At 40.9% G+C, this 27,549-nt stretch overlaps 1 protein-coding gene across 1 annotated transcript in view; it reads left to right on the plus strand.

Moving 5' to 3' along the window:
* LOC139411473 (disintegrin and metalloproteinase domain-containing protein 10-like) overlaps positions 1-27,549 on the plus strand; it is a 116,116-nt gene that overhangs the window by 18,619 nt on the left and 69,948 nt on the right. The window contains exon 2 of the mRNA XM_071157895.1: positions 17,375-17,525. Within this exon, the coding sequence (XP_071013996.1) occupies positions 17,375-17,525 (151 nt within the window). The remainder of the gene's footprint in view (positions 1-17,374; positions 17,526-27,549) is intronic.

Below are 27,549 nucleotides of genomic sequence, written 5' to 3' on the forward strand. Positions count from 1 at the left end.
GTTTCATTCTCAACCAGGATTTCTATGGAACACCGTTTGGGTCTTTGCATGTCAAAAAAGTGATGTGTCAAATTAGCTTGTTGACCAATCAGGATCTGAATATGACTGCATGTCACAATTTAACATGTTCATACATTTTTTATGTAATTATTACACATTGATTACACTATCACTCGTATTTCATATGTCACAACGATTCGTCAATACGTATGCTATGATGCTGGTAAAGTTGTCTCGCGCACCTACAGTGCTGGTCATTAAAAAAAAAAGCTAGCTAACTCATGGATGTAAACAGTGTTCTTCCCCAAAACATAGCAAACAACATCTGTTTCAGTAGCTATAGTTAGCTAGCTAATTATATAGCTAGGTGTCATCTAAAATAACCCTAATTCATAAGACAGTTCTTATTTGATTGATTGTGGTTGGACCCATGTATGTGAAGCTAGCCACAATAAGGATTAGCCACGATAGTGGACTTTGCAGTTAGCCTTCAAAATAAGTGTCATAAATCTACTATTTGCATTCATTTGCATCACTGTCAATGACACTTTTTTATTTTGAAGGCAAGGTCATTGTTTTCAGGCTGATTGTATTAGTACTAGCTAGGTACCAAGCTAAAGCTAGCTATCCCAGAAGTTGCGGTCGAACAAATTATGCTTTATTACCAACGCGGTATTGTAAACACATTGTTCGTGGCCGGTGTTTGCTTGTTTGCAGACTTTTTTTTTGTAATGCTTTGACAGTGCTACTGTATCTTTTTTGACACTGGAACGCCGTTTAGGTCGTTATGTATGTTGTGACACTACCAATGTGTAACTTCGGTAGGGCAACATCTGAAAAATAGCCCACTTGGTAGTGTGTACTGGTGCTCGACCAGTCGTCGAAAGCCAACATCACCCACGACAAAGAACAGTTGATTGTCAAGGGCAATAAATCCCATTATCTTGGCTTTAATGGATTTCGCCTTTTTGAGTTGTCTCGCTGAAATTTTCTTACTCTTTCAAATGACTGCTCGACTTGTTCACTGCTCGATCCACACAGTAGACATTGTGGGCTAGGTTAGGGATGCTGTGTTGCATGAGTAAGGCAACATTTTACGTTTGTCATTACGTCATGTACATGTACGTTATATACAGTGGGGCAAAAAAGTATTTAGTCAGCCACCAATTGTGCAAGTTCTCCCACTTAAAAAGATGAGGCCTGTAATTTTCATCATAGGTACACTTCAACTATGACAGACAAAATGAGAAAAGAAATCCAGAAAATCACATTTGTAAGATTTTTAATGAATTTATTTGCAAATTATGGTGGAAAATAAGTATTTGGTCAATAACAAAAGTTTCTCAATACTTTGTCATTGCCAACAAAGGGTATATAACAGAGGTCAAATGTTTTCTGTAAGTCTTCACAAGGTTTTCACACACTGTTGCTGGTATTTTGGCCCATTCCTCCATGCAGATCTCCTCTAGAGCAGTGATGTTTTGGGGCTGTTGCTGGGCAACACGGACTTTCAACTCCCTCCAAAGATTTTCTATGGGGTTGAGATCTGGAGACTGGCTAGGCCACTCCAGGACCTTGAAATGCTTCTTACGAAGCCACTCCTTTGTTGCCCGGGCGGTGTGTTTGGGATCATTGTCATGCTGAAAGACCCAGCCACGTTTCATCTTCAATGTCCTTGCTGATGGAAGGAGGTTTTCACTCAAAATCTCACGATACATGGCCCCATTCATTCTTTCCTTTACACGGATCAGTCGTCCTGGTCCCCTTGCAGAAAAACAGCCCCAAAGCATGATGTTTCCACCCCCATGCTTCACAGTAGGTATGGTGTTCTTTGGATGCAACTCAGCATTCTTTGTCCTCCAAACACGGCGAGTTGAGTTTTTACCAAAAAGTTATATTTTGGTTTCATCTGACCATATGACATTCTCCCAATCTTCTTCTGGATCATCCAAATGCTCTCTAGCAAACTTCAGACAGGCCTGGACATGTACTGGCTTAAGCAGGGGGACACGTCTGGCACTGCAGGATTGGAGTCCCTGGTGGCGTAGTGTGTTACTGATGGTAGGCTTTGTTACTTTGGTCCCAGCTCTCTGCAGGTCATTCACTAGGTCCCCCCGTGTGGTTCTGGGATTTTTGCTCACCGTTCTTGTGATTATTTTGACCCCACGGGGTGAGATCTTGCGTGGAGCCCCAGATCGAGGGAGATTATCAGTGGTCTTGTATGTCTTCCATTTCCTAATAATTGCTCCCACAGTTGATTTATTCAAACCAAGCTGCTTACTTATTGCATATTCAGTCTTCCCAGCCTGGTGCAGGTCTACAATATTGTTTCTGGTGTCCTTTGACAGCTCTTTGGTCTTGGCCATAGTGGAGTTTGGAGTGTGACTGTTTGAGGTTGTGGACAGGTGTCTTTTATACTGATAAGTTTAAACAGGTGCCATTAATACAGGTAATGAGTTGAGGACAGAGGAGCCTCTTAAAGAAGAAGTTACAGGTCTGTGAGAGCCAGAAATCTTGCTTGTTTGTAGGTGACAAAATACTTATTTTCCACCATAATTTGCAAATAAATTCATTAAAAATCCTATAATGTGAATTTCTGTCATAGTTGAAGTGTACCTATGATAAAAATTACAGGCCTCATCTTTTTAAGTGGGAGAACTTGCACAATTGGTGGCTGACTAAATACTTTTTTGCCCCACTATAGGTATGCACGGCAGCTTTGACATCGGTTTTTAACATTGGCATTAAACTAGACACCAGGCCCCTACCGATGTTGGCATTTTTAGCTAATATCGGCTGATATCGTACACCCCTAGTTACAATTGTTTTATTTTGCTACTGCAGGCAGCGTCAGCTAGAGACAGTCAGCTGTACCTGTGCCAAAACTCTGGCATTTTTCATCTTATAGCTTGTTTTCCATCTTTAAATTATTTATTTTTTTTAAATGGTGAGCCAACATGATTTCAGAACTTTTATTTCCCTGACTGATCAAAACTTATTTTCTCATGCTCTCGTCTCTCTGCAGCAGACATATAGTGAGCAATATGTTTGGAACCTGAAATCATAATAAAATTGCAGTGTAGAATCAGAATGCATATCGTATCTGCACCTAAGTATCATATTGTGTGGTCCCTGGCAATTCCCAGCCCTACTAGCTACATCATGCTTTGGTATTTCAGATCCCTCCCTTGACAATTGCCCATACAGCACTGCGGCTAAAAGACCCAACACAAAAGCGTATTTGTCCAAAAACATCTACTACTACCCCTGCCCATCGGATTAGTAGCTCCTCAGTGGTCAAAAGCTGCAGCTAGCCACATGGACCAGTGGACATGGCATTGGTCCACACCACAATGCCATGTTTCCACCCCTCAGTAGTCAATGGCTGGATGTCTTGTCAGGAATGTAGGCTAGTGGTTTACCCATCACTCACAGTGTTGTTGTATGGTGCAATAGCAACCAGGAGAACAAGTGGTGGAGCCCTGAGCCCTCTTGCCTGTCAAACAACCTGACTTTTCCCAGCATGTTAATGTATGTGGAGGGTGAGTCATCATGACCCAAGCTGTTTCCACTTCCTCTGTTCCTGTCAAGGGGTTCTATCTGGCCTTTCAAGCTTGGCACCTCCGTGAGTGAGGATGAAGACTTCACTGAAATACTATTGACTAAGCCTACAGTATGAAGCCCACATGCACTACTTGCCATTGACTGTTCTGGCAATTTTGGGCTAGCAGGTGCATTCCAGCAATATACAAATAAGGAGTAGCCAACATTTTCTCTTGCAAATAGTGTTAGTCCTCCTAGTCCTTTACCCTGCCAACTAATTCAAAGTCAGTGACTACTTGCAACACTATTCAAATGGATTGACTAGGCAAACAAAAATATTGTATTGGCCAGGCATAGGCCTATATTGTTTCTCGATTTGACTATTCCAATATTACATGATATTTTTGTGGCTGCTAGATAAGGGAGGAAATTATGTTAACAAATGACTTGCTAATTATCCCTGTTAATATTTTTTTTATGTCATGAAAACACTTCCTTATGCTGGCATATTCAGCACTGGGGTCACAGTCCTCACATGCCTCTCCCTTCCTCCGGACAGTGACCCTACACACATGTGGTGTGATACGGAAAGGAAAGTAAGAGGCATGGCTGTGCCATGGTAACAGTTGTTTTTTGTTTGTTTTTTTCAATGAAAAAAATCCATGAATCCACTGGAGTCGTATGTGGTCTGACAGCTGAAGGGACCGTGGTGTGCCTGCCATACTCTATCTCTAACCAACAGCCTCCGAGTTGACCTTTACCCTGTTGATTCAGTTCATCCTGCTGCTGTAGGCTGGGCTAGAGTGGATTTGTACATAACAGGCTAAATATTTCCCTTTTAGGACAGAGGTTTAACAACTGATGATAAAATGAGTATCACTTGAAGGCATATCCCCTGAAACTGTACATGTACTAATAGAGGGCAAAAGAGGTACCATTGTCATGAGGTTAAGATATCCTTATTTTTTTTGTAAATGTGAATAAATCTACTTTGTTGCAACATCGGTTCTTGTAAACTGTCAGTGTTGCAATTACTAGGGCTGTGATGATACCAGTATCGCAATATGTTCGGGTTAGGGTTGGCAAAAATGAAAACACGACGCAGACAACCTCTTTGGTCTTTTAACAATCAGCTGTATTTAAGTTGTGTGCTATAGCTTAGAAATTAAATAAATATCACTCTGGATGACAACCTAATGATGTTTTGTTTCCAACATTGGGGCTGTTTTCCTAAATAAGTTAAATCCGCTTCATGTTTTGTTTACTTGCCACAGTACTAACGTATCGCCATACTGGTATCATCTCGGCCTGAGCAAATATTAAAACGAGGACTAACCTTGTTCTTTAACCGAACATTTTACTGAACTAAAGGCTGTTTTGCATGATAGTGTTGTCCAATATTTAATGCGTATCACTTCTTAGAAATACCAGCCCTTGCCAAATTGAGCCATATACAATGAGCTGTCTTTTTAGTCAAATAATTGCATTTCTCTCTTGTCTATTCTGCTTTATTCCACTGGTGTTGCATGTTAATAGGCTGTGTGGGACAATGCATAGGAAATGTCATGCCAATGTATGGGGGTTGATGGAGGCAATCTGAGCATGCTCTGTTTTGTTTTCATACAAGCCCCTCTGTTTCCTGATTTGATTAATCTTCTAACCTTGTGAGAACTCACATTAATAAGCCCACCAGCTCATGTGTTTCTGTCCATCAGTGTTCCACGGTCTAGATTGCCCACTGTCATTAGTCTATTTGTTGGGGGAGGGCGAAGAAAAGTTTAGTGTAAATCTCAAAATATTTTATCCCGGACTCGTTCATAAACATGTCATGGCAGGCTGGGTGTGACCCTGCTTGTTGAATAGTTTACTCCTACACACTGGGGCCACCATGACAATAGTCTGTCTTTGTGTCTGTCTGTGGGACCATTACCCCAGCAGCACTGTATGAGCTCCTTTCTTTAGGTATTTATTCCCAGAGCTGTGAAGCACGGAGTGTCCCCTTCATATCAAACACGGCATTAGCTGATGACCATACATTTCTTAACTTCTTTGGGGTATTGGGTAGCTTGGATGAAAAACGTGCCCAAATTAAGCTGCCTGCTACTCAGCCGTAAAAGCTAGACTATGTATATAATTAGTAAATTTGGATAGAAAACACTCTGAAGTTTATAAAACTGTTTGAATGATGTCTGAGTATAACATAACTCATATGGCAGGCAAAAACCTGAGAAAAAATCCAACCAGGATGTGGGAAATCTGAGGTTTGTAGTTTTTCAACTCAGCCCCCATTGAAGATACAGGGTGATATTAGTTATATTTCACTTCCCAAGGCTTCCACTAGATGTCAACAGTATTTAGTACCTGTTTTGAGGATTCTACTCTAAAGGAGGGGCTCATAAGAGCTCTTTGAGTGAGTGGTCTGGCAGAGTGCCACAGCCTCTGTCTGGCGCGCTCACGTGAAAGGTAGCTACGTTCCACTTCATTTGTACAGACAAAGGAATTGTCAGGTTTGAACATTAATTAAGTTTTATGTTAAACATCCTAAAGATTGATTCCATACTTAGTTTGGCATGTTTCTACGGGCTGTAACGGAAATTTTTGAACTTTTCGTTCGGCGCGACCAGAACTCGCTTTTGGATTTGTTTACCAAACGCCCTAACAAAAGAAGATGTTTAACATTTATGGTGGAACTGGGATTCCTGGGAGTGCATTCTGATGAAGATCATCAAAGGTAAGTGAATATTTAAAATGCTATTTCTGAGTAATGTTGACTACCCAATATGGTGGGTATCTTTTTGGCTGCTTTGTTGTCTAAAGGCTGAACTCAGAATATTGCATGGTTTGCTTTCTCCGTAAAGTTTCTTTGAAATCTGACAAGGCGGTTGCATTAACTTCTTATGGCTGCAATCCCATTAACGGGAGCGATATGACAACAGCCAGTCAAAGTGTAGGGCGCCATTTTCAAAACATCAAATCTCATAATTAAAATCCCTCAAACATACATATATCTCATACCATTTTAAAGCTATTCCCGTTGTTAATCCCACAACAGTGTCCGATTTCAAATATGCTTTACAGCAAAAGCACCACAAACGATTGTTAGGTCACCACATAGCCACAGAAAAACACAGCCATTCTTTTCCCAGCCAAAGAGAAGAGTTTCAAAAAGCACAAATAGAGAAAATGTATCACTAACCTTTGATCTTCATCAGATGACACTAATAGGAATTCATGTTACACAATACATGTATGTTTTGTTTGATAAAGTTCATATTCATCAAAATATGAGTTTACATTGGCACGTTACATTCACTAGTTCCAAAAACATCCAGTGATTTTGCATAGCCACATCATTCAACAAAATACTCATCATAAATGTAGATGATAATACAAGTTATACACATGGAATTATAGATATACCTCTTCTTAATGCAACCGCTGTGTCTGATTTTTTTTTTTTTTTACTTTACGGAATAAGCCAGCCATGCAATAATAAGAAAAATTTGACACAATAGCCGCCATGTTGACGTCAACATAAACAAGAAATGACATGCTAAATATTCCCTTACCTTTGATGATCTACATCAGTAAGCACTCCAGGAATCCCAAGTCCACAATAAAGGTTTGTTTTGTTCGATAATGTCCAAATACCTTCTTTTGTTAGCGTGTTTGGTATACATATCCAAACGCTCACTCTAGTCAGCGTTACATCGGACAAAAACTTCAAAAAGTTATAAATACAGGTCAAAGAAACATTTCAAACTAAGTACAGAATCAATCATTAGGATGTTTATAACATATAGCTTCAATAAAGTTCCAATCGGAGAATTCCTTCCTGTCTTCATGAGCAATGGAACGCAAGTGGGTTCCATGAGGAATAAGCGTGATCAGAAAATGGCTGCTTGATAGACACCTGATGCATTCTGCTCTCATTCACTCCCACAACACCATAGAAGCCTCATTAAAATGTATATTATTGGTTGACATCTAGTGGAACCCTTAGGCAGTCCAACATCATTAATATCTCAAGGGGATTTCATTGGGGACTCTGGTGAATACATACATACAAAGCTCAGATTTCTCACTTCCTGTTTTGATTTCAACTCAGGATTTTGCCTGCCATATGAGTTCTGTTACACTCACAGACATCATTCAAACAGTTTTAGAAACTTCAGTGTTTTCTATCCAATACTAATAATAATTTGCATATATTAGCAACTGAGACTGAAGAGCAGGCTGTTTACTTTGGGCAACTTATTCATCCAAGCTACTCAATACTGCCCCCCCAGCCATAAGAAGTTAAGGAGAAGTTTAGCTAAAGTTCCATGTATAATAGTCGTATCTTTATCAATGTTTATTATGAGTATTTCTGTAAATTGATGTGGCTCTCTGCAATATCACCGCATGTTTTAGAACTACTGAACGTAATGCGCCAATGTTTTTTTTATATAAATATGAACTTTATCAAACAAAACACATGTATTGTGTAATATGAAGTCCTATGAGTGTCATCTGATTAAGATCATCAAATGTTAGTGATTAATTTTTATCTCTTTCTGCTTTTTGTGACTCCTCTCTTTGGCTGGAAAAAACGGCTGTGTTTTTCTGTGGCTTGGTGGTGACTTAACATAATCGTTTGTGGTGCTTTCGCTGTAAATCGTTTTTGAAATCAAACACTGTGGCTGGATTAATGCGAATTTTATCTTTAAAATGGTGTAAAATACTTGTATGCTTGAGGAATTTTAATTATGAGATTTTTGTTGTTTTGAATTTGGCGCCCTGTACTTTCACTGGCTGTTGCGGGGGGGGGGGTTCCACTAGCGGAAGGTTAATGGTGTTTTAAAATAGCTTCTCAGGTAGTAGGCTAACACACCAACAGCTGTGAGAATCTCTGAAAGGAACCAGTCATCTCAGCCAATTTCTTTTGAATATGTTTTTTGTATGGCGACTTCGTAGTCTACTTGCTTATGACGTTATAGACAGGTTGGTTGTTCAGCAACAAATCCAGTGCTGGGTCAACTATGGGGAAAGACAGACCAGGGTTGGCTTAGATTATTAACAGCATGTAAACTATATTTAGTCTCCAATGTTCATTGAAAACACATTTGCACAATGAGCTTGTTGTCTCTCAAATACAACGTTACAGTTTGTTAGCTAGCTAGTGAATTTTAGTCATATTAGCATAGATGTGACCTCGGTAAAAACACCTCAAAACAAGACATGGTATCAAGATAAAACTTGCTGAAAAGACCACCTATGATTCCCACATGGCAGCTTCTTGTCATTGTTGCTAGCTTTCTGGCCATCTAGAATCACAACAACATGGCCTTCTGCCCCATTGAAGCATGCGTATTGTTTTCATGACTGTCAGCTAACCAGTATACAGCCAGCTAGCAGGTGGACTGCTTAAACAGCAACTCATTTGGCTCCTATCCTCAGGTGTGTTTGACTGTTTGTATCTGACCATTCTTTAAAGCCTTTGTTGACGAGGAGTGGACCAATGATAAGGCTTGGTGGATATGCTGTTCTGTGTGGCGGTGATTCTCGCACTCCAGCTGTGTGTGTGTAAGCCTGTTTAGCATGGCTACCGCGCTTCGTGGTAGAGTTGAGCCGCTGCCCTGGTGTCACTGTGAGAGCCAGTTCCTCCCTGGCCATGCTCTGTCTTCATTACCCAGAGTTGTGTGGAGGCACACTGCCAGAGCGTGCTCTTTAGCATCTCAGTGTCACAGCGCTTTAATGAAATTGATGGCCTATGTCTAAATCTGAGCCTGTCTTTATGCAGCTGAGTTCTCTCCTCTCAGGATTATGCTTTGCCTCCACAGTTCTCTCCACTGTCACACTCAGCCGTACTCTTGACTTGCAAACTGAGGGCTTCATCAGCGGAGAGCTTGGAGACTGGGTTGATTTGCTCATTTACCAGGCTTGGGACTGTCTGGGAGACATTCATACCTGCCTCGGCTCTCGCCAACCTCTTGTTTTAACGTTAAGCATTTGTTTTTTCACAAAAGTGGCAACAGCTTACTTTTATTGTATTTTTTTTTTTTTTTACATATCCCTCCTTTTTAAGGATAATCTTTTTTTCAGCTGTTTATTCATCTAATCTCCTCAGATCTACTTCTAGTCTACAGATGCATTCTGGAGGTAGGAGGAAAATCGAATGTGGATGAAGGATTATTCTCCCCAGATGATATGGTCTGTTGTCAATGCTCTCCCTTCATAGAAAAGCATTGTTCCTTTGCCACACTGTTGTGCACTTAAAAAGTGTTTTTGTGTTAATCTAGCAGATGGGATTTTTATTTATTTTTTTCTCCCTCATTTCTTGAGCCCTTTTCAAATTCAAATGTTTAAACGCTCTCAACTATGATAGTACACAGCTGTCAGGGAAGAGGCTGTATTTTCCACTTCGGCAGGATCCTAAGAAGACCCTCAGTGTGAATGAAGTGGGATCATATTCCCACCAATGGGCAGCTCTGGAAATGCCAGACTGGACACACACAGTCTAGCCCTACTGTCCGGACTGACTAGTGAGAGGAGCAGTTTGACCATTTGCCCAGTGTTGCCAAGCTCTCTGGGCAGAGGACTATTCTCAGCTAGCATCAGCCAGTATAGTAGACAGTCTCAATAAGGCTCTAACACTGCAACCAGCCAGCATGGCATCAGTCAGCAAACAGCTGAGCTACATATGCGCAGGAGCCAGTGTGCTGTCACTATGGGACTAGCTTTAATTTGAACCTGATAAAGAACTGAATGAATAAGTGATGGCTGCTTCCATCTTGTGCTGATTGCTAAAAGTGTGACCGTTGCATCTAAAAGCTCTTTAAAAGTCTCCTGTTTCTACATTAATGTCCCCTCACTCTCTTGTAATGTAACAGGGTACCACACAGTGACAGACGCCCAGGAGAGAGAGCGTAGTCTCGTGTGGAATTGCGATGCATGTCAGTGTCCCACTCTTAATGAGCAGCGTTTATCCCCTAGTCAGAACTAGATAAGTGGAGAGTTTTATCACAGCCGAGCAGGTGGAAGCAGGGGCCGTGCCGCTGCTGCCTCCGGGAGAGCACTCCATCTAACGCTGCTGATGACTACAAAGTTTTTAGTGATTTCTCCTTTCTTTACTCTGTGCAGGATTGCTTTGCGCAAACTGTTAAGGAGTTTTCCTCATTCATTTCAACCACAATCCCTGTAAGGAGAATTCTAAAGAACTGGAAACATCTAGCTTCTGATCTAGGCTATATTCCTATAGGCTAAACATACACATAGGTAGTACAACTGTTGGAGTGCACCAGGTCTTTGCCATGCCTTATGAGCAACCTTGACAATCTAGAAAGTAAACTCCCTTAGCTCAGAGTGGTTGATGGCTTTTTGGTCTAATGGTATGGTTCACTCTGGGGCTGTCCTTGACTTAAAAAAAACCTGTGAGAAATGAACTTGAAATGGGCCATGTTTACTGGTTGCTCAGGAGGTAAAAGAGAAGTCGGATGGGTGGAATAAATGTGACTAGTTGTTAAATACTGGAGATCAAGAAAAATAAGGTAAGGAGCAAGTGCTACGTGCATGTTAATATGTGCCAAACAGGTGCTGTATAGATGACTATAATTTCTGTGAATGTTTGGAACAATGTAAACAAAATAAATGTGTTTGAGTCATTATTATAATTTATTTTTTTAAGCCTTTTACAGCAGTCGACTAAATTGGGTCAGCCGTACTCTGGAGTGTGGCGTACTGATGACCAGGTTTTGATAGCAGTCGGTTAGTAATGGTGCTACTCCTCAGCTTTATTGAAAAGTATGTAAGCCTTTTTCATGTCTTAGTCGTGACAGACTTTCAGCATGCTTATAGAGAAGACCACTCAACATGTACTGCACTGACACAAATGATTGGTGGAAATAAATTGATAAGATTCAAATCAAATTTTATTGGTCACATACTAGAGGTCGACCGATTTAATCGTAGTGGCCGTTTTAATTAGGGCCGATTTCAAGTTTTCATAACAATCGGAAATCGACATCTTTGGGCGCCGATTTTGCCAATATTTTTTATTTTATTTGTTTTTATATACCCTTTTAACTAGGCAAGTCAGTTAAGAACACATTCTTATATTCAATGACGGCCTAGGAACGGTGGGTTAACTGCCTTGTTCAGGGGCAGAACGACAGATTTTCATCTTGTCAGCTCGGGGATGCAATCTTGCAACCTTACAGTTAACTAGTCCAACGCTCTAACCACCTGCCTCTCATTGCACTCCACGAGGAGCCTGCCTGTAACGCGAATGCAGTAGAAGCCAAGGTACGTTGCTAGCTAGCATTAAACTTTTCTTATTAAAAACAATCATAATCACTAGTTATAACCACACATGGTTGATATTACTAGTTTATCTAGCGTGTCCTGCGTTGCATATAATCGATGCAACGCTGGGGGATGATTTAACAAAAGCGCATTTGCGAAAAAAGCACAATCGTTGGACGACTGTACCTAACCATAAACACCAATGCCTTTCTTAAAATCAATACACAGAACTATATATTTTTAAACCTGCATATTTAGCTGAAAGAAATCCAGGTTAGCAGGCAATATTAACCAGGTGAAATTGTATCATTTCTCTTGCGTTTATTGCACGCAGAATCAGTGACTGGCTCATTGCTAACTAATTTGCCAGAATTTTACGTAATTCTGACATAACAAGAATATTTTGACTTAAGGATGCCACCCATTAGATAAAATACCGAACGGTTCCGTATTTATTTATTTATTTATTTTTACCTTTATTTAACCAGGCAAGTCAGTTAAGAACAAATTCTTATTTTCAATGACGGCCTAGGAACGGTGGGTTAACTGCCTTGTTCAGGGGCAGAACGACAGTTTTGTACCTTGTCAGCTCGGGAGTTTGAACTTCCAACCTTCCGGTTACTAGTCCAACACTCTAACCACTAGGCTACCCTGCCGCCCCTGAAATAATAAACGTTTTGTTTTCGAAATGATAATTTTCGGATTCGACCATATTAATGACCTAAGGCTCGTATTTCTGTGTGTTATTATGTTATAATTAAGTCTATGATTTGATGTAGCAGTCTGACTGAGCGATGGTAGGCAGCAGCAGGCTTGTAAGCATTCATTCAAACAGCACTTTTGTGCGTTTTGCCAGCAGCTCTTCGCAAGCACAGCGCTGTTTATGACTTCAAGCCTATCCGCCTAATGGCTGGTGTAACCGATGTGAAATGGCTAGCTAGGTAGCTGGGTGTGAGCTAATAGCGTTTCAAACATCACTCGCTCTGAGACTTGGAGTAGTTATTCCCCTTGCTCTGCAAGGGCCGCGGCTTTTGTGGAGCGATGGGTAACGCTGCTTCGAGTGTTGCTGTTGTCGATGTGTTCCTGGTTCGAGCCCAGGTAGGGGCGAGGAGAGGGACGGAAGCTATACTGTTACACAACTCTTATTTTAACTTAATATAAGACATCAATAAAATCAATTTAGCCTCAAGTAAATAATGAAACATGTTCAATTTGGTTTAAATAATGCAAAAACAAAGTGTTGGAGAAGAAAGTAAAAGTGCAATATGTGCTATGTAAGAAAGCTAACATTTCAGTTCCTTGCTCAGAACATGAGAACATATGAAAGCTGGTGGTTCCTTTTAACATGAGTCTTCAATATTCCCAGGTAAGAGGTTTTAGGTTGTAGTTATTATAGGAATTACAGGACTATTTACCTCTACCATCTGTATTTCATTAACCTTTGACTATTGGATGTTCTTATAGGCATTTTAGTATTGCCAGTGTAACAGTATAGCTTCCGTCCCTCTAGTTAGTGCGCGCTAACTAGCTAGCCATTTTACTTCGGTTACACCAGCCTCATCTCGGGAGTTGAAAGACTTGAAGTCAATAACAGCGCAATGCTTGACGCACAACGAAGAGCTGCTGGCAAAACGCATGAAAGTGCTGTTTGAATGAATGTTTATGCGCCTGCTTCTGCCACCGTTCAGTCAGATGCTTGTATGCTCAGTCAGATTATATGCAACGCAGGACACGCTATCTAGAAATATCATCAACCATGTGTAGTTAACTAGTAATTATGATTGTTTTTTACATATATATATAAGTTTAATGCTAGCTAGCAACTTACATTGGCTTACTGCATTCGCGTAACAGGCAGTCTCCTTGTGGAGTGCAACGAGAGAGAGGCAGGTCATTATTGCGTTGGACTAGTTAACTGTAAGGTTGCAATATTGGATCCCCCAAGCTGACAATGTGAAAATCTGTCGTTCTGCCCCTGAACAAGGCAGTTAACCCACCGTTCCTAGGCCGTCATTGAAAATAAGAATGTGTTCTAAATAAAGGTATAAAAAAATATAATTTTTTTTTAATCGGCAAATCGGCGCCCAAAAATACAGATTTCCGATTGTTATGAAAACTTGAAATCGGCCCTAATTAATCGGCCATTCCGATTTAATCGGTCAACCTCTAAGAACATCCAATAGTCAAAGGTATATGAAATACAAATAGTATAGAGAGAAATAGTCCTATAAATACTAAATTAACTACAACCTAAAACCTCTTACTTTGGAATATTGAAGTCTCATGTTAAAATGGAACCACCCACTTTCATATGTTCTCATGTTCTGAGCAAGGAACTTAAACGTTAGCTTTTTTACATGGCACATATTTACTTCTCCAACACTTTGTTTTTGCATTATTTAAACCAAATTGAACATGTTTCATTATTTATTTGAGGCTAAATAGATTTTTATTGATGTATTATATTAAGTTAAAATAAGTGTTCATTCAGTATTGTTGTAATTGTCATTATTACAAATAAATAAATAAAAATCGGCCAATTAATCAGTATCGTCTTTTTTGGTCCTCCAATAATTGACCTCTAGTCCCTATGATGGGAAGGGGAGTGGGGATATCATTGGCAGCTCACTGCAGTCTTGTGCTTGTGGAAGGTGTTTTACCCCCAGCATTAACACTGTAAATATCTAATACACCCTCAAAGAATGCATTCAAAATGTGTTTGCGGTAGCCAATTGTTTCAATTGATTGTTTTTACTATTGCTGCAGCAGTTTTAGATGGGATGGGAAAAGTGAATATAGCAAATATTTAGCTGAAAATAACCATTGGGTCTCTGTAGTATCTTGTGGGTGTCTTTCACAAGTGAAGCTATTCTTAGTCCCAAAAACAGTGCTTGAGGAAGTAACCTCTTTATCCAAGGAAGGATGAAATGGAAAACATGCTCATGCTTACATGTTAAAGTGTAGGTGATAGGCTGTAGCCAATGCACATAGGCTGTCATGTCCAGACCAATACTGACATTGAAAAATGACAGTGACAGTGACAGTGCTTGTTGCACACTGCAACATCACCCACCTTGCAATTTTCTATGGACGCAGTCAACATTTTGTAACTATTTTACCATAAATGTATTGTTTCAAATCTGGAAGTTATTTTTTTCATTTTATGAAGCATCTCTTACTGTGTTCTGACCATAGGAGTGTTACGGGGTTTCGTTTAACACGTCCTCATGCCATTGAAACCTGTTTCTCATGTTCTCAACTTTCTTTCCTTGTCCAGCAGCCAAAGTCACAATCCTATTCATATTACCAAACCATGCTTGTTGTGTCTTTTAGATCTTAACTCTTTCTAAATTCAGATTTTCATTTCTGTTATGTGAAACCGCTAGCATTTGCACTTTGAGAACGGTGTTTTCCCTCTAATTGCATTTTGGAACATTTGCGCCAATAGCCTACTGCCATGTGCGAATTGCTGCGCTTATAATGAATGTGAAGAAATAAACTATTAGGCTATCAACATTTTTAATCTGTACCGTACCTTCTGATCTGTTGCATCAGCCTAATTTCTTTAAAAAAAAATTGGGATGTATAGTGGTTGTATTAAATTGGGCTCTATCGCGTCTCAAAACGGCCCCAGAGTACGTTTTGGAATATTTATTTATTGCACAGGACAAGCTGACCAATAGAATAGGTGAACTTTTCTACCCATGGGGGATAGTAGATTGACATAGGCTAGTGATTTTGCTGTTCTTAATTCATTCTTGTTGGCTGACGAACGGTTAATGTGAACAGTTCTTCTAACATCTTCAATATGCGCCTCGGAATTTGATAAGAGGGACGCGCGCTGCAGAATGCCTATTGTGTGTCTTCCCTAGTAGCCTACTTCGGAGCTGCAATGCCTGTGAGAAGGACCCGATCACGTGACGTTCATTGGTTAATAAGAATTGAGATATTTGAGAGAGCCATGTGAGTGAGAGGTGCTTCGGAGCGCGGTGATTAGCAGCCAGAAGAAGGGAATTTATAATCATTATATTCAGCCCAAAGGCACAACGGTCACTTTTGCAGCAACGGTTAGGGTTAGGGGCATGACGGCCACACAAGGGGGCATCGACAGCCTGATTGTCAGCAAACTTGATGATGGAGTTGGTGTCGTGTGAAGCAAACATATGAATTAGGCTATTACTTCTGCTAGACACCTGGTTGAAACAGCTCTCATTCTCTCCTCCTTCACAGTAGAAGCCGCAAACAAGGTTCTAAAGACTGTTGACATCTAGTGGAAGCCTTAGAAAGTGTACATTTGGTCCGATTGCACTATCTTGGATAGGCAAAGAGTTGAAAAACTACAAACCTCAGATTTCCCACTTCCTGGTTGGATTATTTTTCTCTGGTTTTTGCCTGCCATATGAGTTCTGTTATACTCACAGACATCGTTCAAACAGTTTTAGAAACTTCAGAGTGTTTTCTATCTACTAATAATATGCATATCTTAGCTTCTGGGCCTGAGTAGCAGGCAGTTTACTCTGGGCACCTTATTCACCCAAACTACTCAATACCGCACCCCAGCCATAAGTTAAAATGCTCTGGTGATTTAAAATGTATTTCAAAAAAATATCCCACGAAATTTAGAGGGAAACAAACAATCTTCTCTCTGAAGTTTGACAAATGGCAATTTTTCTGTGTTGGTGGAGTTTCTCTGCTGTATTGTGTTTCTGAGAGCAGGTGGAGGGAAGATGAGGCTGGGGATTGGATCACATCAGTGTAGAGATGCCTGGAACCCCTGCTAGGAGCTGGAAATTATGAGAATGGTGTTTGTGTCAGATAATAAAGTGGTCTGAGTCAGTAGAGTAAAGGGTGTCTAGCTAGCTGTTCTTGATGGGAATCACTCTTGGTCCCTGATGGGAAGGGGAGTGGGGATATCATTGGCAGCACACTGCAGTCTTGTGCTTATCATCTACTCAACTTGTGGAAGGTGTTTTTCCCCCCCCAGCATTTCAACACTAAATATCTAACACACCCTCAAAGAATGCATTCAAAATGTGTTTGCGGTAGCCAATTGTTTTAATTGATTGTTTTTACCATTGCTGCAGCAGTTTTAGATGGAAATGGGAAAAGTGAATGAACCAAATATTAAGCTGAAAATAACCATTGGGCCTCTATAGTTTTGTACTATCTTGTTGGCGCAGGTGTCCTTCAAAAGTGCAACTGTTTTTAGTTCCAAAAATAGTGCTTGAGGAAGTAACATCTTTATCCAAGGAAGGATGAAATGGAAAACACACACACACACAGTAAGTCTAAATCAATGGTGAGAATGAGAGAAATTCACACAGCCTGCTGTTGTATTATTCATAACATACTTGTGAATCTAGGGAAGGCTAAAGCTTTCATAATGAGGAATTAAGTGTCATGGTCTCGGGTTTAAAATAAGTCCTTATAGACGTTTTGAGGTAGTGCTGTTCTGAAGTTTTGTCACTGCACTCCATGCCGATCAGGAATTAGTTGTTTGACATTTTAATTGGCCATTAAAAGCCTGTTTTCACCTCTGTTCCTGCAGGTCAGCATGGAAACCCTCTGAACAAGTACATCCGCCACTATGAGGGCCTGTCCTACGACACCGAGGCCCTGCACAGCAACCACCAGAGAGCCAAGAGGGCCGTCTCCCACGAGGACAAGGTCCTGCAGCTTGACTTCCACGCACATGGAAGGTACGTCACACTCTTTAGTCTACTGTACATTAAAAGAGATCTAGCGTTAGCCTGGTTGCCAAATCTGTAGTGTTTTAGCCAACTCATCTGATTTTTTTGTTGTCATGCCATTAATTGACCAATTATTGAATGACATGACAATGTCAGTCAGAGGAGTTGGATAGAATACGAACAGATCTGGCTTCTGCTTTCCAGGTAAGTCGAGCGTCACGCCCAACTCAACAAACCTGTTGATGCTCGTAGTAAAGAACTGACCTGTGACGTGTTTTCCTGCATGATCAAAAGTTTTTTTAAAGGGAGGAATCGCCCAATGAAGTCTCTGTGTGGGGTTTTGGATTACAGGAATATCTTAACATCCTGACCGCTGGAATCTTGTGAGAAAACATTGTATTTCCCACACTGGCTGGGACATTGAGTGCAGTGTGGTAGTCTGGCTTGGCATTGTACACCAGCATGATGCAGGGATAGCCTACTGGAAGAGGGTGTTCTCTGGTAACCAGGCCTAAAGTGTTATATCAGCCTGCAGCAAGCTACTACTTCTCACAGGCCCCCACCTATTCCTACCAAATGTTTAGTATTCTGTCCTAGGCTGACTCTGTGCCTGTCTGTATGTGGGATGAGTTGATGGTTATTGGGTTATTAAATCCAGCCGATTGTAGTCTCCAGCTATCTCTGACTTTGACTGATATGATCACCAAGGAGTTTTTCCAAATCACATCTCGGCAAAACACAAACCTAGAGGTTAATATGAAGAGATAGAAAAGATGTGCATACATCTAAGAGAAGGGCTGCTGTCTGGTTTTTGGTTAATCCAAAATGCTTTATTTGGGGAATGATGGCCAGGAGCTCGTCCCCCCACACACACACACCCATATAATCTGCTGTTTCTATTTCAGATGGTAGATAGTCTTACTGATTTTGGGACTGGCAGTCCATGTTACCACCTGTCTCTTAACTAAGATGACCTTCACCCTCCCAACAGGGCAAAATCCTCTCTGTCCTCCTCTGACAGTTCACAAACCGACAGTACAGGACTGTGTATTTATTCTGCCAGCTCTGTCCTCCTTCTCTCCCCTTTGTCACGGGAGAGGTACTGAGTCCTGACCTTTGTGTGGATTCACTCCCAGTGAAGGGGGTATCGTCCTCTTGTGTAACGGACACCAGCAGCACCTCAGGCGGAGGCAGGCAGAGCAGACTATAGAGTAGAGGTTCTTTTGGGAGCTGCAATACAGCTAGACCTATCTGTTAAAGAGTTGTTTACAGAAACTATCTCTGCTATAGTGTTACCTACCTTCTAATCCCAAAGCTACTGGGCAGAGGACTCTTGTCACATCACATAGGCTACCATGTTTCTTCAGAAGATATGTTTTTTTGTGTATGTACAACATCATGTGCATGTCACTTTCCTATCAAATGACGATATTCATGTCAGTTTTAACCCACCCCCCGGCTTAAATCGCGTCAGTCCTATTCTGTTCAAGTAGACCCTAGTTTCTCTTTCATAATGGCACCATTTTATGTTTTGGAAAAAATTACTTTGGGTGATAACTAGAGGTCGATCGATTTAACCGACATGGCCGATAATTAGGGCCGATTTTCAAGTTTTTATAACAGTCGGTAATTGGCAATTTTGGACGCCGATTACATTGCATTCCACGAGGAAACTGTGTGGCAGGATGACCACCTGTTACACGAGTGCAGCAAGGAGCCGTGCTAAGTTACTAGCTAGCATTAAACTTATCTTATAAAAAAACAATCAATCTTCACAATCACTAGTTAACTACACATGGTTGATATTACTAGGTTAACTAGCTTACATGCGCTGCATGTAATCAACACGGTGCCTGTTAATGTATCATCGAATCACAGCCTACATCGCCAAACGGGTGATGATTTAACCTGTTGCGACGACCAAACCCGGATCCGGGATTCTATTTATAGACCTAAGCTCATTACCATAACGCAACGTTAACTATTCATGAAAATCGCAAATGAAATGAAATAAATATGCTATCTCTCAAGCTTAGCCTTTTGTTAACAACACTGTCATCTCAGATTTTCAAAATATGCTTTTCAACCATAGGAAAACAATCACTTGTGTAACAGTAGCTAGCTAGCGTAGCATTTAGCGTTAGCATTAGCGTTAGCATTTAGCAAGCAACTATCACAAAAACAAGTAAAGCCTTCAAATAAAATAACTTACCTTTTGAAGAACTTCTGATGTTTTCAATGAGGATACTCTCAGTTAGATAGCAGATGCTCAGTTTTTCCAAAAAGATTCTTTGTGTATTAGAAATAGCTCCGTTTTATACATCACATTTGGCTACCAAAAAAACCCGAAAATTCAGTCCTCAAAACGCGAACTTTTTTCCAAATTAACTCTATAATATCGACTGAAAACATGGCAAACGTTGTTTAGAATCAATCCTCAAGGTGTTTTTCACATATCTCTTCATTGATATATCGTTCTTGGAAGCATGGTTTCTCCCCTCAATCAAATGGAAAAGTACAAGCAGCTGGCAATTGCGCACCGAATTCCACGCAGGACACCAGGCGGACACTTGGAAAATGTAGTCTCTTATGGTCAATCTTCCAATGATATGCCTACAAATACGTCACAATGCTGCTAAGACCTTGGGGGAACGACAGAAAGTGTAGGCTCATTCCTTGCGCAATCACAGCCATATAAGGAGACAATGGAAAACAGAGCTTCAGAAATTCTGCTAATTTCCTGGTTGACGCATCATCTTGGTTTCGCCTGTAGAATGAGTTCTGGGGCACTTACAGACAATATCTTTGCAGATTCTGAAACTTCAGAGTGTTTTCTTTCAAAAACTGTCAAGAATATGCATAGTCGAGCATCTTTTCGTGACAAAATATCGCGCTTAAAACGGGAACGTTTTTTATCCAAAAATGAAATAGCGCCCCTAGAGATCCAACAGGTTAACAAAAGCACAATAGTTTTACGAATGTACCTAACCATAAATATCAATGCCTTTTCTTAAAATCAATGCACAAAAGTATATTTTTTTTAACCTGCATATTTAGATAAAATAAATTCATGTTAGCAGGCAATATTAACTTTGGAAATTGTGTCACTTTTCTTGCGTTCATTGCACGCAGAGTCAGTGTATATGCAACAGTTTGGGCCGCCTGGCTCGTTGCGAACTGTGTGAAGACCGTAATTAATTTGCCAGAATTTTACATAATTATGACATAACATTGAAGGTTGTGCAGTGTAACAGCAATATTTAGACTTAAGGTTGCCACCCGTTCCATCAAATACGGAACGGTTCCGTATTTCACTGAAAGAATAAACCTTTCGTTTTTGAGTTTCTGGATTTGAACATATTAATGACCAAAGGCTCGTATTTTTGTGTTTATTATAATTAAGTCTTTGATTTGATATAGCAGTCTGACTGAGTGGTGGTAGGCAGCAGCAGGCTCGTAAGCATTCATTCAAACTTTACTGCGTTTGCTAGCAGCTGTTAGCAATGCTTGAAGCCCAGCGCTGTTTAATACTAAAGTGCCTATTAGAACATCCAATAGTCAAAGGTATATGAAATACAAATGGTATAGAGAGAAATAGTCGACGCATCATAATTCCTATAACTACAACCTAAAACTTCTCAACTGGGAATATTGAAGAACTGGGAATATTGAACCACCAGCTTTCATATGTTCTGAGCAAGGAACTTAAACGTTAGCTTTTTTACATGGCACATATTGCACTGTTACTTTCTTCTCCAACACGGTGTTTTTGCATTATTTAAACCAAATTGAGCATGTCTCATTATTTTTTAGATTAAATAGATTTGATTTATGTATTATATTAATTTAAAATAAGTGTTGTTGTTCAGTATTGTTGTAATTGTCATTATTACAAATATATTTAATCGGTCGACCTCTAGTGATAACACAGCTTAGTTTCTGCTATCTGTATTTCCAGCTAGCAGGTTTGTGGTCTCCCAGGAATGGTGAGATAACAGGCTGCAGCGGTCACTTCCTGGTTCAGTCTGTTTCAGAGGACCGTTTCATTCACTGCTTGTTCTGGAGATAGCCCTGCAGGTGTTCACATTGTTTCCCAGTAGCTACACCAGATGGGTGGAATGGGCTAGTATGTCAGTTAGCAGTCACAAAACACTGCCTCTGTGTAGAGCAGAGCTCATAATTACTCAGTGCCTCTGGACATGAAGGGGAACATGCAGCTTTTCTGGAGCAGGCTCGTCTTGTACACCTCCCACCCTTCGATGTGCCTCGGACGAGCTTATCACCAACCAACACTTTAAAACTGGGACACATGCACACTCTACTTGCATACATACATGCAAATGTACATCCATATACGTGCACACACACACAATGAAACACACACAATCTTTCTCATTGTGTGTGATCCCAGTGTGGTTGCGTCACTGTCCCAGCTATTAGAAAAGGTGTTTCACCCTCTCTCATTCTCTCTCTCTCTCTCTCTCTCTCTCTTTCTCCGTGGCCTGCTGTGTGTGTGAAAGGGTGCTGTAAGACCTAAAAATAATCTATCCCAGGAGCCCTGTCATTTTTCAACACATTCCTTCCTCCTTTCTTCACCACTGTCTTCTGAAGGTTTTGTGTGGGAGACTGATCAGAATACCCCCTACTGTACTGCTTACATGCGTCATGACATTATTAGCCCTATGGAAACAGCAGGAGCTGCTTGTGTGGGAGGCAGTCACAGCTAACGTTAACTTCTGCAAGCCCTTTGCTTTCTGCTGGGATGTCTTCACCAGTTTTCTGTCTCATCCTGGAGTGTAGTGTGATACATCAAGTGGTTTAAAACTTTTTAGGGCTGAGATCCCGCTAATGGGATCGATATGACAACAGCCAGTGAAAGTGTAGGGCGGCAAATTCAAAACAGACATCTCATAATTAAAATTCATCAGACATACAAGCATATCACACCATTTTAAAGATACATTTCTTGTTAATCCCACCACAGTGTCTGATTTCAAATAGGCTTTACGGCGAAAGCACCACAAACAATTGTTAGGTCAGAGCCAAGAAACAGAAAAACACAGCCATTTTTCCAGCCAAAGAGGAGTCACAAAAATCTGAAATAGAGAGAGAATTAATCACTAACCTTTGATGATCTTCATCAGATGACACTCATAGGACTTCATGTTACACAATACATGTATGTTTTGTTCGATAAAGTTCATATTTATATAAAAAAATCTCAGTATACATTGGTGCGTTTTCAGTAGTTCCAAAAACATCTGGTGATTTTGCAGAGAGCCACATCAATTTACAGAAATGTATACTGAAAAGTGTTATGCATGGAATTATCGATACACAGCTCCTTAACCTCTTAGATCTCTAGGGGCGCTATTTCATTTTTGGATAAAAAACGTTCCCGTTTTAAGCGCGATATTTTGTCACGAAAAGATGCTCGACTATGCATATTCTTGACAGTTTTGGAAAGAAAACACTCTGAAGTTTCAGAATCTGCAAAGATTTTGTCTGTAAGTGCCCCAGAACTCATTCTACAGGCGAAACCAAGATGATGCATCACCCAGGAATTAGCAGAATTTCTGAAGCTCTGTTTTCCATTCTCTCCTTATATGGCTGTGATTGCGCAACGAATGAGCCTACACTTTCTGTCGTTCGCCCAAGGTCTTAGCAGCATTGTGACGTATTTGTAGGCATATCATTGGAAGATTGACCATAAGAGACTACATTTTCCAAGTGTCCGCCTGGTGTCCTGCGTCGAATTCGGTGCGCAATTGCCAGCTGCTTCTACTTTACCATTTGATTCAGGGGAGAAAGCATGTGTCCAAGAACGATGTATCAATGAAGAGATATGTGAAAAACACCTTGATGATTGATTCTAAACAACGTTTGCCATGTTTTCAGTCGATATTATGGAGTTAATTTGGAAAAAAGTTCGCGTTTTGAGGACTGAATTTTCGGGGTTTTTTTGGTAGCCAAATGTGATGTATAAAACGGAGCTATTTCTAATACACAAAGAATCTTTTTGGAAAAACTGAGCATCTGCTATCCAACTGAGAGTATCCTCATTGAAAACATCAGAAGTTCTTCAAAGGTAAATTATTTTATTTGAAGGCTTTTATGTTTTTGTTGAAATGTTGCGTGCTGGATGCTAACGCTAATGCTAACGCTAAATCCTTTGTTTGCTAGCTACTGTTACACAAATTATTGTTTTCCTATGGTTGAGAAGCATATTTTGAAAATCTGAGATGACAGTTTTGTTTACAAAAGGCTAAGCTTGCGAGATGGCATATTTATTTCATTTCATTTGCGATTTTCATGAATAGTTAACGTTGCGTTATGGTAATGAGCTTGAGGCTGTAGTCACGATACCGGATCCGGGTTTGGGAGATCAGAGAGGTTAATGCAACCGCTGTGTCAGATTTCAAAAAAGCTTTACGGAAAAAGCAAACCATGCAATAATCAGAGTACGACGCTCAGAGCCCAAACAAGCCAAAAAGATATCCGACATATTGTGCAGTCAACAGAAGTCAGAAATAGCATTATAAATATTCACTTACCTTTGATGGTCTTCATCAGAATGCACTCCCAGGAATCCCAGTTCCACAAAAAATGTTTGTTTTGTTTGATAATGTCGATTATGTCCAAATAGCTACTTCTGTTAGCATGTTTTGTAAACAAATCCAAACTCACGAAGCGCGTTCACTCTGAGCAGACAATGTCAAAAAGTTCCATTACAGTCTGTAGAAACATGTCAAACGATGTATAGAATCAATCTTTAGGATTATTTTAACATAAATCTTCAATTATGTTCCAACCGGACAATTCCTTTGTCTTCAGAAATGCAATGGAACGCGAGCTAACTCTCACTTGAACGAGCGTCACGAGCTCAAGGCATTCTGGGAGAGCCCTGACTCATTCCCCTCTCATTCTGTCCCACTTCACACTAGAAGCATCAAACAAGGTTCTAAAGACTGTTGACGTCTAGTGGAAGCATTAGGAAGTGCAACATGACCAATATCCCACTATCTTCAATAGGGAATGAGTTGGAAAAACAACCAACCTCAAATTTCCCACTTCCTGGTTGGATTTTTTTATCAGATTTTTGCCTGCCATATGAGTTCTGTTATACTCACAGACATCATTCAAACAGTTTTAGAAACTTCAGAGTTTTCTATCCAAATATACTAATAATATGCATATATTAGCAACTGGAACTGAGTAGCAGGCAGTTTACTCTGGGCACCTCTGGGCATCTTATTCATCCAAGCTACTCAATACTGCCCCCAGCCATAACAAGTTAACAGGCCAGGTGAGTGTCTGTTGTGAAGAAAAATGATTGAGAGGATGGTGCACAACAGTACACGTCTTTATTCATGTTAGATGGGCAGTCCATCTAACATTTCCCTGAATACCGGCATTCCAATAATAGTAGTGGAATGATTGAATGATTGGATTGGATAGTTCTGAGATATATTCAGATCTCCGTTCCAGCCGTTGAGCACCGCCCTTATGACTGAGAACATGTGACGTCTGAGCAAGCACACCAAGGGCGGCATTCAGCCTCCATACCCCACCCCCAATTCTTCTCTATCTAGCATGAGCTGGAGGGAGCTTCTACCAAATGTACTTAAATTGACTTGTGGTAGAACGGTCAATTATTCCGGAGCTTGCCAGCTGAAGAGTTCCATCAGTCACTCCTGGGCTACAATCACCTATCCGGACCCGTTTTACTGCCAATGCAGAGCCCCACCGGGCCTTCACCACTGGACTACCGACATTATCTGCCCGAGGGAGTTATCCAACTGGCCCCTCCGTCGCGACGTTACCTGAACGCCCATCAGCGGCCAGCTAATCGTTAGCTGTCTTATCTCCTGCTATCTGAAAGATCTATCGGACAATTTTTCTTGGGTCACTATAACTATATCTATTTTGCCAATTGGATTGATCCCCTCTAACCACACAGAACCCCACTAATCTACTGACGGAAACATACGAGGTGGCTAATAACAGACCTCCATCCTATGCTAGCTTGCTACCGATGGCCCGGCTAGCTGTCTGAATTGCCGTCACCCCAACCAACCTCACTGCTCACTGGACCCTTATGATCACTCGACTAAGCATGCCTCTGCCTCTCCTTAATGTCAATATGCCTTGTCCATTGCTGTTCTGGTTAGTGTTTATTGGCTTATTTCACTGTAGAGCCTATAGCCCTGCTCATTATACCTTATCCAACCTTTCAGTTCCACCACCCACACATGCGATGACATTACCTGGTTTCAATGATGTTTCTAGAGACAATATCTCTCTCATCATCACTCAATACCTAGGTTTACCTCCACTGTATTCACATCCTACCATACCTTTGTCTGTACATTATACCTTGAAGCTATTTTATCGTCCCCAGAAACCTCCTTTTACTCTCTGTTCTAGACGACCAATTCTCATAGCTTTTAGCCGTACCCTCATCCTACTCCTCCTCTGTTCCTCTGGTGATGTATAGGTTAATCCAGGCCCTGCATTGCCTAGCTCCACTCCTATTCTCTAGGCGCTCTCTTTTGATGACTTCTGTAACTGTAATAGCCTTGGTTTCATGCATGTTAACATTAGAAGCCTCCTCCTCCCTAAGTTTGTTTTATTCACTGGTTTAGCACACTCTGCCAACCCGGATGTTCTAGCCGTGTCTGAATCCTGGTTTAGGAAGACCACCAAAAATTGGGACATTTTTATCCCTAACTACAACATTTTCAGACAAGATAGAACGGCCAAAGGGGGCGGTGTTGCAATCTACTGTCCTACTATCCAGGTCTGTACCCAAACAATTTGAACTTCTACTTTTAAAAATCCACCTCTCTAAAAACGTCTCTCACCGTTGCCGCCTGCTATAGACCACCATCTGCCCCCAGCTGTGCTCTGGACACCATATGTGAACTGATTGCCCCCCATCTATCTTCAGAGCTCGTGCTACTAGGCGACCTAAACTGGAACATGCTTAACAAATCCATTTCAATCTCACACAAATTATCAATGAACCTACCAGGTGCCACCCCAAAGCCATAAAAACGGGCACCCTCATAGATATCATCCTAACCAACTTGCCCTCTAAATACACCTCTTATTTGTTTAAAATGCCTTCCTCACCATCTTAAATAAGCATGCCCCATTCAAGACATTTAGAACCAGGAACAGATATAGCCCTTGGTTCTCTCCAGACCTGACTGCCCTTAACCAACACAAAAACATCTTATGGCGCTCTGCATTAGCATCGAACAGCCCCCGTGATATGCAACTTTTCAGGGAAGCTAGAAACCAATATACAAAGGCAGTTAGAAAAGCCAAGGCTAGCTTTTTCAAGCAGAAATTTGCTTCCTGCAACACAAACTCAAAAAAGTTCAGGGACACTGTAAAGTTCATTGAGAATAAGAACACCACCTCCCAGCTGCCCACTGCACTGAAGATAGGAAACACTATCACCTCCGATAAATCCACTATAATTGAGAATTTCAATAAGCATTTTTCTACGGCTGGCCATGCTTTCCACCTGGCTACCCCTACCTCGGTCAACAGCACTGCACCCCCCACAGCAACTCGCCCAAGCCTTCCCCATTTCTCCTTCTCCCAAATCCAGTCAGCTGAAGTTCTGAAAGAGCTGCAAAATCTGGAACCCTACAAATCAGCCGGGCTAGACAATCTGGACCCTTTCTTTCTAAGAATTATCTGACAAAATTGTTGCCACCCCCATTACTAGCCTGTTCAACCTCTCTTTCGTCTGAGATTCCCAAAGATTGGAAAGCAGCTGCGGCCATCCCCCTCTTCAAAGGGGGGAAGCACTCTTGACCCAAACTGCTACAGACCTATATCTATCCTACCCTGCCTTTCTAAGGTCTTCAAAAGCCAAGTCAACAAACCGATTACCGACCATTTCGAATCCCACCATACCTTCTCCGCTATGCAATCTGGTTTCAGAGCTGGTCATGGGTGCACCTCAGCCACGCTCAAGGTCCTAAACGATATCTTAACCGCCATCGATAAGAAACAA

The sequence above is a fragment of the Oncorhynchus clarkii genome, chromosome 6, assembly GCF_045791955.1.
Source record: "Oncorhynchus clarkii lewisi isolate Uvic-CL-2024 chromosome 6, UVic_Ocla_1.0, whole genome shotgun sequence".
NCBI lineage: Eukaryota > Metazoa > Chordata > Actinopteri > Salmoniformes > Salmonidae > Oncorhynchus > Oncorhynchus clarkii.